At 24.8% G+C, this 15,522-nt stretch overlaps 1 protein-coding gene across 4 annotated transcripts; it reads right to left on the reverse strand.

Moving 5' to 3' along the window:
• Positions 1-2,729: 2,729 nt before the first annotated feature.
• Positions 2,730-15,006, reverse strand: LOC113553651 (UNC93-like protein MFSD11). Of its 4 annotated transcripts, none has more exons than XM_026957098.1 (10): positions 14,638-15,006; positions 7,697-7,828; positions 7,509-7,624; positions 6,903-7,072; positions 6,582-6,758; positions 5,498-5,778; positions 4,135-4,260; positions 3,845-4,034; positions 3,058-3,193; positions 2,731-2,974 (listed from the first exon to the last, which is right to left on the reverse strand). In XM_026957098.1, exons 3-10 carry the CDS (start codon positions 7,593-7,595, stop codon positions 2,843-2,845), a joined length of 1,299 nt encoding a protein of 432 aa, XP_026812899.1. In that variant the 5' UTR covers positions 7,596-7,624; positions 7,697-7,828; positions 14,638-15,006; the 3' UTR covers positions 2,731-2,842. The 4 variants fall into 4 exon arrangements, with proteins under 4 accessions (XP_026812900.1, XP_026812899.1, XP_026812898.1 ...); XM_026957097.1 differs by having other exon boundaries at positions 14,618-15,006; XM_026957095.1 differs by lacking the exon at positions 14,638-15,006 and adding an exon at positions 8,319-8,398.
• Between the last annotated feature and the right edge of the window lie 516 nt (positions 15,007-15,522).

Raw genomic sequence — 15,522 nt, forward strand, 5'->3', positions numbered from 1 at the left:
CTAATGTTACACCAAATTATAAAAACTTGATTCAAAACACTTGTTCAAAGATTGCATTGTATTAATATTATATTCTAACAATTGAAATATACGTGTGCCTTCTTAATTAAAAATTGAAAAAAAAGCATCGTCCAATGGAATATAACTTACTTTCATGTACTATTTTTTTATACAATAAATAATTATTTTTCAAAATATTTACTCGAATTATCATCGACACAAGGATATTTGCTAGTCAATATCAATTTGACCTTGAGCATCGTTGTATTTTAAAAATTATTCATCAGTACCAATTATTTATTATAATTACTTGTAGTTTGATTCAAATAAAATTTTTTTAAAACAAACATATTTTAAAGTAGATTTAGTCTATACTTAATGGTATAGTTTATAAATCAAGCAATCATCTTTAGTAAAATTAAATTTCTATAAAATAGAGTAAAGTCAATATGGTATCTTAAATTTTATAAAAAAAAAAATTAGTTTTCGAAACAATGAAATATTTACTGTTATAAAATTCAAAAGCAGTTTATTCTTTATTTTGGTTATAATGTATTGAATATAACTAAGTATAATTTCGACCATACAAGTATTATTATGTTAGAAAAATTGTACGATATTTGTATTAATTTCCCTCCCTCACAACACACATACAAAACAAAAATCATACTCAAATTTGATGGTTGATGAATTTTTTTCTACTCCATAAGATGTCATTATATGATGACTGACTAGTGACTACGTAGCATATATTATAAAACACGCACTTAATTATAAAATCGATATATTCATGTGTTCATTCCTCTCAGAATCTAACTTACGGATGATAGTATACTTGTAATATTATTTGAAAATGTTGGCCGATAACGATTATACATTTTCCTTAGCTATACATACTTACGTACTAATAAAAAGATGAATGTTCACATAACTAACTTGTCACAAGATATACACTTTCGTCTGATAAGTCAACAAAATATATTTTTGAATTTGGTTATACACTTTGTATTAAACTTAAAAATAAATATTCAAGAAATAAAAAATTAAAATATGCTAAATATGTACATCCTACACATTATTATAAGACATTTTAGACGATAAAAGTTACAATAAGTTTCAAATCTATAAGTAATATAAAAAAATAAACTTATAAAAAATGTGAAATTATAAATAATTAAAAAATTATACATCGGTATATTACACTATAAGCTATATTAACTAATAAGCTAAACACCTGCCACTAAATTGTTCGTATAAAGAACTGAGTTGAAGGCTGTTTTTTCCTCTCTCGGTATCAATTTCTCCTTCATCAAAGCTCTTTCAGCTAATTATGTAAGTTTAATCATACATATGATTAATTTATACTCCAATCTAGCCTCCAAATTTAGTAGTGTGAGCTTTACCATATATATTATGTTTATTTTTAAATTATATGTACTTAATATTATATTACTATTACATATTTTTTTTCTTATTTTTATAAGTAATGCACAATAATTTTTTATTAATATTATTTTCAAAAAAATTTTTCGACATCGAATTTCTATTTTACAAATTTTTATTTTAAAATTAATTTATATACTGCTCTACTATAAAATTAACATTAATTAAGTACTTAATATTAAATAACTATTATTGTGATATCTGTTTATTATCGGTTCAGTTAGCTAATTTATTTAGATGTTACTTATATATTAAATGTATATTGGTACTTACATTGACTGTTGTGTTGATTTGATTTTATTATACATTTTTGAGCCAAAAGAACTAAGATTTTATTACAATATATTTGTTAAAGTAAGATAAATTTAATTTTGATCTTAATTGGTTATGAGATAAAGTTTCGAGTCCATTTTAATGAGATAGACTAGTCACTGGTTAAAGTTTGCAGAAGCTAGTATACTGTAGGCCTGTATCCTGTAAATTGTAGTGCTTAAATTATCAGCTGGAGGTTGCTAAACATAAGATAATATTACTTATTATTATTGCCAGCTATTTGTGTATCATTATAGAAAATATTGTGCAGTTTAACTCCCAATTATTAACCTTTAGTATTACTATATGTGAATTAACAGCAGCTTTCTTGGAAATCCTAACTATTTTTGATTTAGACATTAAATCTATTTAATTTAGCATATCAATCCTGATGATTTCAAAATTAATTACAAACTCGTAAATAATAGCATTAATTATGAAAACCACAGATACCGGTAAACACTTTTCATACAAATATTGTATGATTCTGGTACTCAACAATTTATTTATTATATCTATTAGCTGTATTATAATATACTAATATAGCTTATTTCTTCAACAATAACAAAATATATTACAAGAAGATTATCAAGGAGATAATGTGTTTTTAAACTTGTTTTTGTTACCATGGTGGCGTAACATGGCATCGATTTAAAATAAATATACACGTTTTGATGTTCATTATTAAAATAATAGCATGTATAGTCAAATAATAAAATATTGGTTACATACTATAGGTACGTATACTATATCGTCTATTATGATAGATTTGTAAACAATATTGTACAAAATAAAAAATAAATAATTTTGACATTTAAATTCTGTTTTTTTTAAAATATTTTTAGACTTATACTTTTAAAATTAAAATTTAAGTTTGGCAATTATTTTTCATAGACACATGAAATTTTTTTAATTTGAATATATTTTAGATAGATACCTACTATTAAGGAGTCATTATTATGCTATGTATTAGTTTTAAAATACAAATAATACAATCAGTCAATAAGTATTTTATAATATTATTAATAAAGTTAAGCATGAGTAACGTGTTTACATTTAAAAACTATCCTTGTTCTTATTCTTATATTTAAATGAAAATAAATTTGTCCACTACGAGAAATGATAAAGTACCAATGGTCATTACGATTGCCAATATGATAAGTTGTACATAGAGTCCAAACTGATTACTGTAAAAAAAGCTTATAGCTGCTGACATTGCCTGAAAAACAGTCAATTTATATAATAATATAATAAAAATACAAAAGAGTATTGAGTAAAATTACTCGATTTAAAGTGAATTACCTGCATAAACATGAACAAAGACATGGCGGAAGCACTGTCATCAGAGTATTTCACACCGATGATATTATATATTTGCGTGGTAAAACCACTGTCTCCTAAACCCAAGAGGAAACCGCAAAATACAGCCAAGTATTGACTGCAAATAATAATATATTTAATAGCAATTAAGATAGAAAAAGAGAATAGAAATCCAATACAATGCATTAATATATTTTCTAATATGTCTAATCGGAAATGAAATAATCGATCAAGAATCTTCATCGCAGTTATATCGACAGTGAATAGAGACCACCGTCCACAAAAAAAAAAAAAAACCGCTTACAAATTATAATTCCCAACTAATCGGAAAAAACATTGGCGAAAATTATTTAGTACCTACGTCACAAAACTAAAAAGTAAATAAGACTCGATAATGAACCTCTAAAAATAAGACACGCATTTTTTACTCATAGAATATAGTGTTTTTATTGTTAACGAATAAAAATTATGTAAAACGATAATTTCAAAAACGTTAAGTTTGAAACAAGGAATGTTTTACGTTAAATGAATCACCTGGTACATAACCATACAACTATTGTCTATTATAAAAACGTCGTAGAAAATACCATTGTAAAATACATTAGGTAATTACTGCGGTATACTAATGGCCATAGATGCCAACATTATTTTTTTGTTTGTTTAAAAACGATATATAATTAATAATATAGGTAACACTGTAGTATAGGAAAATAATATAATAGCTTACCAAAAATTTTAGATGATGAATTTAAAAAAATAAATGTCATACTTAGGTTTGATAAACGATTTGGTGTAAGAATCGCCGAACGGAGAATCATTTGGTAGATTTATAAAAATCAAGCCGTACGCTGCAATGTTGATGAAAAAACTGATAATTATTACGGTCGAACGACTTAAACCACTGAACTTTAAATCGGATCTTGCAGACTTTTTACCCAAAACGCTGCATAATAAACCACCTATAAACATTGCGAATGCATCATGATCAGGTATAATTTTAATCTCGTAATATAAATTATATATAATGAATTTAATAGTATAATTAACGTGTATCCAAACCTGCAACTTCACCGACTCCGACAAATATTCCTGTGTAACCTAACAGTTGTTTGGAATTAGTGCTCATAGACTTTGTGAACGCAATACACGAACTGTATACACCACTGTACAATGATACGTGCAGACCTTTGAGGAGGTAAAGTTTATAATAATTAAAAATAAAACGAAAACAAAATACATTTTTACAGTGTTGGGAGGGATGGGTATTAGGACTGTACTACAAAAAAGAACAGCAATTGTCTAGGTTAAAATGATAATGCAAAAATAATCCCTGATCTTATAGTCTATAATTTTATGCTCTGTTATTGCTTTTCATAATTAAATATTTTTGTGTATTTGATAATTACTTAAGAACCTTTGTTTCATTAAGAGTATGGGTATTTTTTTAACTGAATTACACCAAGGTATCTAAATAAGAAATATTTTAGGATGAAAATTGATTGAAAGTCTGATATACAGAGTGATTCTTTTATCATTAACCACTTATTATTTCAAAAAGGATTCATGTTTTTGAAAACATTTTTTTACATAGTTTCAAGTTGTTAAAAAACAATGTTTTTATTAAAAATTATATTTTTAAATATTTTTTAAATTTTTACTTTTTTGAATAACAACATATTTTTAATTTCATATACCAAAGCTGAATATTTTTCTGAATATTTTAATACGTAAAAATTTAGGGCGATTTAGTTTATGAGTTATAAGTTGCGTGGAGTGGAAGTGGTGCGGGGTTACCCTGCAAAATGTTTGTCCACTATTCCGCTTGTCTAAACTTTAAATACGTATAACTCTTAAACTACTTGTCCTAAATTCAATTTTTATAGATCAAAATACTCAAATAATTATTCTGCTTTGGAATATGAAATTAAAACTCTATGTTGTCAATCTAAAAAATAAAAAACTTAAAAAAATAAGGATAAAAAATATTTTAAAACGTTGTTTTTTAACAACTTGAAACTGTGTAAAAATATGTTTTCAAAAACATGAATACTTTTTGAAATAATGAGTGGTTCGTGATAAAAGAATCACTCTCTACTGGTCATATTTTATTTACTAATTAATACCAATATATTTAAATTACAGTTTATAACTACATATAACTGAACTTATAATTTTTTATTTTATAGTAATTATTTTTACATTCATAAAAAAAAATAAATCTTAATTTTACTTTTCATACCGATTTTGTAGTTGATTTTTTTACTTATGGATTTTTACATAGCATAGTTTCTAAGTCACCATACTTCTTTTTTTTATAAATCATAGAAAAAATAGAAATTAACTATCGATAAATACCATAATAATATCAATGTACCACTTTTGTATGCCTAATTTTATCACAGACATTGTTTGTTTCACCTACCGGTATACAAAAACAATGTGCTTAGTAAAAGCATGTCTTTAGTCATCAAAAGCCTCATTGAATCCTTGAGTTTTTGTTTCGGAATTATACTATTTGATTTCCGTAGATAAACTTCGTTTTCCTTCCCTTTAGCGTCAAAGGACGGGCGTAAGACCATCAGTATCAGAGTACCAAAACCACACACTACTACCAACACAGTAAACACCAACATTCTGACGGATTCGTTCAACTCAGTCTTGTCACGGAGCACCAATATCACAAAGACATTTCCGATACATATGCTGTAAATAAATGGGACGAGAAAAACAAAATAATTTGTTTATGATTTATAATATAATAATTATATATGCTGTCACAACAATCATACATAGTTTCAAAGGATAGTAATCAATATTGTAGTCAGAAGATTTACGTTTATGGGGAAGGGAGGGACGAGGGTTCTGCTAGAATGCTCCCTTCCTTCAGTTGAAAAGTCATCTATTCAAACTTTGAGTACAGCCCTTTTATCAAACAATAAATATAAATAAATAACATACTTAAAGATATTGGACTATCTAGTATAATAATACTTATTATATAGTTAAGGCTTCAAAATTAATTTAATATCAATAATAATTGTTTACTATGATTAACAAAAAAATGAAATCACCAGTATTTGGGTGGCTGGTGTGTGCATTCTATCTTTATATAATATGAACTATCCGGCACATAATCCTGGAAAAATGGGTGGTATGTTTTGTGGAGATACAATTCATTTTGTTACTTACCTACTGGCTACTAGTTACCTACTACATATAACACTGTATACGGGAATCAAGTGATTCGTCAAGCATACTCACTCCATTATTTTTTCAAAAATACATTTTAATCAAATTCTAATTTTCAGAATGAAATTTTTAAGTATTATTTAACTTTAAGGATCCTATTTTTTTACAATACTTAAACTATTTTATACCATATTAGAAAGTGTTTGCGAATGAAATTTAAAATTTAAAAAAATCTTATTTTTTTCAATTCTAATCGTTCAAATTTAGATTTTTATATTAGTAAATACCACTATGAGAATAACACAACATAAAAATACCTTATTTTCGACATGGCCCAAAATATTCCTGAATTTCTAGATATGGTCTTGTCGTCCGAATTCAGGGTCAAGTAAGTGGCCTGTCCTGTCCAAATAATTGATGCACCGAAACCCAGAAATACAGACATGGTGTACAAGAGAATGTTGGATGGCCAGAAGAACGGCAACAAAAATGTTCTGTAAATATTATTACGTATACGATATATGAAATGCACGTATGGTTTAATACCATAAATGTAATATAATATAAGGCCAGTTATAATAATTGACCACTTAAAATTATAACGTATAAATAATATAAATATTTCAGTATAAACATACACGTAAGATATAGATCCCAAGTAAATAGCTTTCCGGCTACCAATCATGCCAATTATTGCCGGGGCCAACCAACTGCATAGAGCAAATACGCCATATATGATACACAAACTCGTGTACCCATCGCCAGTAAATGAGGGGTCTTCTTTTTCAATACTTTTCAATACGGTTTTCTGAAATAAGCATAATAGATTATCATACTATTCATATGTATAATATATAACATTATTTCACGAATATCCTAAGTACGTTTCGGTATAATAGTATGTGGATAATTTAATATTATTAATTTATTGACTTTAAAGTTTTTATTTAATTGTATTATAATAATAAATCGTATGTTTCTATAAAAAAAACATTATTAAAACCACATTTTACTGTTAAAGTAATTATGTATGGACTGCGTTTAAAGTTGTTAGTATACATTTCTCAATTATTTTCTGAATACCATCTGGAAATATACGCATCATCAATGCATCATAGGTATTTTCAAATAACTTATGTATTAGCGAATTATTAAAAGTTTTTAGTAATATGTATCTACTTTTTTCATAGCTATATCACTAAACTATAATAATGCGTGTATTAATATTTTTATTGTGTTATTACCTCGATATTGCTCACGGTCAAAAAAGATGTAAATACAAACATAAATCCTAAGCCTAATATGCTTATATTCATTAGCCTCCGGTCCATTGTAAAAATGCTGTTTCAATGATGAAAATCTAAATTAAGCAGAAAAAATGTTTAAATTATATTTATATATAAGTATAACATATAAAATAAAAACTAGGTACCTAGGTAAGTCAATTTTGCTGGTTACGAGTATAGGTGACTGTAATATTGATATATTAAATTTGAATTTATGATAAAAAATTACACATGAAAAACGATTCTTAGTGGAGACGGTCCAATGTCAACCTAAATTTCTAAAATTATTAATTAATAATAATAAATCACTCATGTTTCTATTAATAAATTAGAACAAAATACATAATATATTAAATAAAAATTATTATTATTAACTTATAACAAGAAACTCATCTGCTACTGATCTCGCATTATATGATCAGTGATATATTTAGGTTAGGGCCACTGGAACCCCCAAAATGTGTTCAAAATGGGAAGTCACAAGACCTTTATCATTAAATTCAAATAACCACTGCACATTTTTTAATTTAAATTATATTTATACTGCAAATGAAGTGATTTAATATATAAAAAAAAATCTACAACATCAAACTCTTTCTAGCATCACTATTTAATAATTTAATTTCTGTGTTTACGAGGTTCCAGCTTCTATATAACTTGGCCATATTGATCATATGGCCAAGTTTCATGCTATGCTACTGAATATGATAATATTATTATTTATTAAAAAAATGTACCATACAATTTTATGAACTGAATTCAACAAACCTGTGTAGTTATTATTCCTAGACCTTCACCGAGTAAACCGTCTTATCCTCAGAATGGCAAATGGTCAACTGCAGTTTTAATTTTTGTTTAATAGAACGCTCTAATTATCGATGGGTTGATAGTTATTAACGACTGAGTGTTGTGTGATACATAATAATCTTTGGTTTCGCGGTATTGTACTTATGTGCGTTAGTGTTTTAGTTTGCAGCTTTTCGAAACAAATGTACGTATAATACATATCACACAAACATTATATTTTTATAATATTTATATGTTGTTACCGGGTTTTTACAGAATTTTTACTATTTAATAATTTTTATAGTTATTTAAATAAAACACGATAATATACTATTTATAAATTATGAGAACTATAACGTTTTTAAGTTGGTCATTTTTATGGTATTGCTAATTTTGCGATTACTACTATGTATTTATGTCCTTAGTATTATAACATGATGCAAGAGCAATACATAATGGCCAATGGGTATTCTCTTTACCCTGTGGCTTTCTGTAGTGGCTATTCATAGATAACCATAATGAAAAATAAAATAATAAAATAATGTTATACAAATTATTTAATTTTTATTTTACTTTATAATAACTTACAATATAGTTAAATCGGTAAACATCATTAAAATACTAATTTTTAATAATATAACTAGTAGGTAAGTATAATGAATAATAATAAAGTATATACATATAATATATGTATATTATATTATTTCTATTTAATATTACCTATCTTATTATACAGGTAAGAACAAAAAAAAATATTTTACGATCAGGCTATTTTACTGAAGTATATACAACATACTATAAACTATCATGTTATCGTTATATGTATTAAACGATATTGTATACCTCGTCAGGATTGAAAAAAATCAATAAACTTTTATTGTCAAACTCATATTAAACAATATAGTCTTCCAAAAGTAAAACTGAATAGGTCCTAGGTTAACTTATAACTCGATCATTAATCTGAGCCTGATATGAGCTAAAATTCCGCGTATGACATTTAAGTATCAATATATTTTATCATATTACATGATTCTATAGATCAATAAATTGGAAATAGGTTTTGTGTACACATATTATTGTTCTTGAACTTTGAACTACCCAATAGCCGAGACTAAACTCTGTCGTGACATTTAATCAACGCGCTAAAACAACCCGAGTATTGTCATTCAGAATTGTATATACAGAGTGATTCAATTATAAAACAACACTATTTCAAAATCTATTAACTTTTTTGAAAATATTTTTTTTTATAATTTCCAGTCGAAATAAAACAACATTTTTTTAAAAAATATATATTTTTATATTTTTAAATAAAATATTTAATATGTAATTAAGTTTGGGAACTAAGGTGCTAATTCTAATCATTAAATTAAAATATTTAAAAGATAAATATTTTGTTTTTGTGACCGGCTTATGCAAAAGATAATATTTGATTAAACGTTAGATAGATTTATATTTTATACTCCTAGAAGCTGCATGAATTATTTTTTTTTTATCAAAATAGCATATAAAAGTATATAAGTATTAATTATTTAAGTGTTACAAATATCTAGTGCTAAATTTAAATGGTCTTGGTTGAATAAGCCATAATAAAAAACTAATTTCGAAAAAAAAGCATAATTTTGTTCTTATCAAAAAATATGATAAATATTTGTCTAGACTCTAGGCTAACCCGATAAAAAGCTTGCGTCTAACTCCAGCCATAGGCATATCATGTTTAAATCTATAATATAAAAAAATTCGATAAGGTAACCGTTCTACTGTACAGTGTATAGTCAAGCAGTAGGTAGTTGTCAAGGTGTATCTGAAATCGAGAGGTCACTGATGTAATTGGAATATGTTGAAGTTGAATTCAATGACAAATCACTGTATACAATGAAAAATTATCCAAGATTACCAAATAATTATTTTAATATTAATATTAAAACTTTTACAAATGTTTATTTTTTTGAATTCTCAATTTTTTTTTTTTAAACTTTTGGAATTGTTTACTCTTCATCACTCCTCGTCTAAGTACCATCTAGACTCAATTTAATACCACACATTCTTTCTACTATAAAAACATTAAAAACTATAAAAAGTGTTATAAAATTAAATAAAAATACTTTATTATAAAATCAATACGAAAATACATTCATCACAACTCAGAATCTAATAATGTATCTATAAATCTATATAATATTAATATATATCATTCTAAAATTTACAACTCCTAGACGAAATAACATTTTAAAATTATGTTATTTCATTTGATCTATTTATAGAAAACTTATTTTTTTAAATTTTGTATTAGTTTTTTCGAATTATGATCGATAAAAAATTTGTTTGGTTATTTTAAAATATATAATACAAGTTTCCTCATAAGCTATTTTAATGGAATTTAAAAAAAATTAAGCATAAAACTTCACATACATCATAAAAAAAATAAAAATTTTTAATTCCAGTGTTGACGACAATACGCATTTAATACATTCCACTATTATTACCAACATTACTATTTTCTATGCATAATGAAATTTTCAAGACATGTAGAATTGCAGACTAATTTTAAGCAATTTATAATTATTTCAAAAAATTTACAGTTTTGTAAAAAAAAGTATACTGGCCGCTAGGATCATACTTAAACGAAAAATAACAGTTTTAGTATGAATAAATTTTCACCACTGTGTCTACATATATTATTATTTTTCACAATTGGTACAAAATTTAATTTTCAAAGTATTTAAATTAATTTTAAGCTATCACAAACCTATTCACACTGTCTAGTGTGAAAGGTATGACTTATAACTCAGTTATAAGGTTAGTAACTTATAAGTTATTGGTATATATTTACAAATATATTATACAGGCATAACAATATCGGGACAACAATATTATAAATCATAATTATAATTTTATTTCTATTATAGTACTTGTGTATAAAAAAAATTCTAAAAACAAAACAAACATTTTTTTTAAATGTGTCCTTAATTTCTAAGAAATCTTCTGGTAAAATTAATTATACTGATAGTAATATAAATGTATAAAACAATATTTTTAGAAATATGAACTGATAGAACTTAATGCATAAAATCGTTTTTAGTATGCATTGATTTTTATTATTGAATTCAAATTGTACGAATTCATTACAGTGCATCATACTCAATGATGAAATAAGTACACTTGACACTTATAGTCAACTACTATACAGTGGACCGAATTTTTCGGATTTTTTATTTTGTTTAATAATAACGGCGAATTTAAAAATACATACCTATAGGCTACAGGTAAGTAACAATACAACGGCATCATTGATTATATAATAAAATTTGTTTTAAATCGTGTCAAAAAAAATTAGAATACTTAGGTACTATTAATGAAGTTATTCTATATTTCTATATTATATATATACATAGATTATCATTATAGGTACATAATAACTAATAAATAAGTGTACACGCGCAAATATGCAGTATAAATATAATAAAAAAATTAATTTAAAATAAAGCAATGAATAATTGTATCATCGAGCGTTATCTTATCAATCAAGTTCTATTAAATGTAAAAATACTACCTATACCTAACCTATTCTATCTAATCTAAAATTAAAGCCTAAAGGTCGCAATAATTACAATCATGAAATCAATAAAGTTCTGAAAAGTTAAGAAACGTATTAGTTATACACTAATACACTATACTAATATAAATGTACCAACAAGGACAATTTTCAATTCATAAGAACAATGACCATTTTGTTTGCTGCTTTCGGTTGGGTTATGTTCTCGTACAGCTGAGTTCACAAAATATGTAGATTATTACAAAACAAATACTTAGCCTATACGCCTTATAGAGTATAAAATATTTCAATTTTTACTATACATTTTAATCTCTCTGTCATATGAATATACGATAAAACACGATGTTTTAGTATTAAAACAAAGCTATAATTTCATAAGATGGTTTTTGAATATAAAATATTTCAAAATATATTTTATCATAAGTCCTAGTCAAAATATTAAATACGATAATAAGTTCAACAATTTGTAAATTCTATACTAAAATCGAGTTTTCCGAATGTATATAACATTCAAAACGGTAAAATTGTTGCACAAAAATATAGGTATATAATATTTCCGTCAAAATAATACATGTATTTGTATATACGTACCTATATACAATAATATAATGATGAAATAATAATAGTATGAGGCAACATTGCCAACATTGCATTTAAAATCATGCAGAATCGTATATACCTAAAAAAATTAAATTTGCAAAATCATGTATGTAAATATTACAGAACTGTATAAATTTGAAAATTTTTACGTGCAAATTTCAATCATTCTTAGTTATTCGTTTTTGAGTTACTCAAAGCAAAAAAAAATTAGTTTTGTCCAAAACTAGTTAGACCCATTAACGCCCGATTCATTTTTTTAAAGTGTATATTTCCTATTGCCATATGGTAACTCTAGGCGCTTATCTTACCTATTTTGTAACTTTTTTCTTATTATTTTTTTTTAAATTTAAATTTTTTTTTTTGATTTCTATAACGATAGTATTCACGAAAAAAAATTATAAATAGAGTCTATAAACGTTTTCATATGTTCACACTGGGCGCTAATGGTAAAAATGTCCGTTTTTTCTAATTATTAAGAAAAGTACTAGGTAATCATTTTAAATTCTGAGTTGAACGTTGAATGGATTGACTTTACAAAAATTTGTACTTATTTTTTTTTGTTTTTGGATGTAATAAATAGTCGATGTTTCAATTATTAGGTACTTTGATGGTGGCTTTGGATAGCAAATTGAATCTAGTTTATTATACTTTAAAAAGGTCAAATTTAAAAATTCCAGTACTTTTTTTTATTATCAGGAAATAAAAGAAAAAAAGAAAAACGGGAATTTTTTTGCAAAAACATAGCATTATTAAAATAATTGTTTTGTAACCTACAGGGTTATCTGGTAACTTAGACAATTTACGCTTAGAATCGTTTTTTATTGTATTTATTTATATAATTTTAATTTCATGTAATGAAATACTGGGACATCACTGAAAAAACTCATCGTATGGGGGGTGGCAAGAAATTATAACAATGTGTAAACATTAAACTAAAATTTAATGATTTACTGAATTTAGAATTCTATCTACTTGACACCTATTTATAGCAGAGCGATATCCATTTGCCTGCCTTTTTTACTTTTGACTTCCTAAGATACCAAATTAATCCAATTTTTTATTAGAAACCATCCTTTAAATTGAAAATCAAAATATTTTTATTTTTTTACTATTCCAAAAAGTAATAACGATACAAAAATGAAAATTAAAGAAATACACAGTATCGTAAAATTAATACCTACATATACATTCATCGCTCCGCTCAGAATCTAAAATATTAAATATAAAAATTATTATTGAGTAAAGCAGCTATTGAATCACTCTTTAAATTAATTAATATATTATATTTATAAATGATCAAACCCACCCAATCCAAAACTATAAAATCGATTAAAAACTTGAAAATACCATGTTTAATCTCTTGAAAGTTTCATTTGTTTTATTTTCGGCTTATTATGATATGTGTTGATAAAATTTAATCGATTATCTATTTTTCGATCAGTTTTGAAATTAAAAACAATAAAAAAAAAAAAAATTATTTTTCGCATGTAAAAATTGTTCATAACACTACCAACAATTATTAAATTTCTTTAAATTAAACCATGGACACTCATTATGTAGAAATGCAATGACTTTCGTATTTTAATTTTAAAATTCTTTGTATTTATAGAAATTCGGTCTTTTTGATTTTTTTTTTCAATCATAGTCTCGATAAAAAAATTGTTGCTCAATCAAAAAGTTTGAAAAATGAATACAAGGTCCTTTTTTTATAAATTGAGAAATATTAAAGAAACACATTTTTTTTATAACTATAAGCAGTTGAATTTCAAATTTTGACAAAATTACGGAAATGTATTAATTATTTTGTAGTCAAAGATTTCTAAAATGTTCAATGTGTATAGCTAGAGATTTATAATTTAATGCGGTTCCAGGTCATAAATAGTTCATCATGGAACCTGGAACCAAATAATATAAAACAAATTCTATCATAATCTTGTGTTATGATTAGATATAGCAGTGTTATCAATTTAAGTGATTCAAAATAAATTCGAATTCCGTTAATTTATATAAATAAATAAATAAAAAATATTCAAAAACTACTTTATAAATAAAATATAATAATAACTTATTATTTTGTAGTTAGTTTACAGAAAACAAATTTATATGATTGATTTATTGATATTACCAAGTACTATTGTGATTTACTTTAATAATTGATACATATATTTAATCTTATTCATCCCATGGTTCCATTCATCCTGTAGTCTATGACCAATGTTAATTACAGTAAATAATAAAAAACAAAAAAAAAAAATTAGCAAAAGTAAAACAATAAAAATGCACAAATGTTTATAACTTTTAACACACTTTTTAATATGTTGTATACATGGCTAATATTACATACTTCAACAGTTACATAAAATTGGATAATGACTTATAAACTTTTAATATTCTAATCTGCGATGTGAATTTAATAATCAAACATTACTCAGATAATAGTAATTGGAAACTGAATCAGAGGTTACTATAGTTGGTTTTGTTGCTCTAAATTAATTACCTACCTAATTGCCTACTAGTTATTACTATAAATTTAACTTTTGAATTAAAACTTGTAATTTAATGTTAACATTAAAAATTTCAACTTAAGTATTTATTTAACAGGTTTTAAATAATTTTAAATGGATGTAATAATAGATAGAAGATACAAAGTAGATAATGTCTGACCCAAATAAATAAATAATTACATTTACTTAAAACTTATCACATTTTAAAAGTGAAATATTTTTTATTATCTGTTAAAAATGATTGTAATTGTATTTAAATTACCATCTATCATTCAATTGTGATTAATAAAATACTATTGACAAATGTTTTAAATTACTTGCAGAACCAATCCAAGTGATATAGAAAGAAAAATGTTATCTTCAAAATAGCAAATACACATTGCTCCAGCCTTCTTCAGTTAGAATTCAAAATCTACATATCTTTGAGTTATTACATAATATTTTTTATCAAATTAATGTTATTATTTATCTTAAAAATAAAAATAACTATTTTTCCACACCATTTATTCAAGTAAAAAATTGTAAG

This window comes from Rhopalosiphum maidis, chromosome 2, assembly GCF_003676215.2.
Source record: "Rhopalosiphum maidis isolate BTI-1 chromosome 2, ASM367621v3, whole genome shotgun sequence".
NCBI classification, from domain to species: domain Eukaryota; kingdom Metazoa; phylum Arthropoda; class Insecta; order Hemiptera; family Aphididae; genus Rhopalosiphum; species Rhopalosiphum maidis.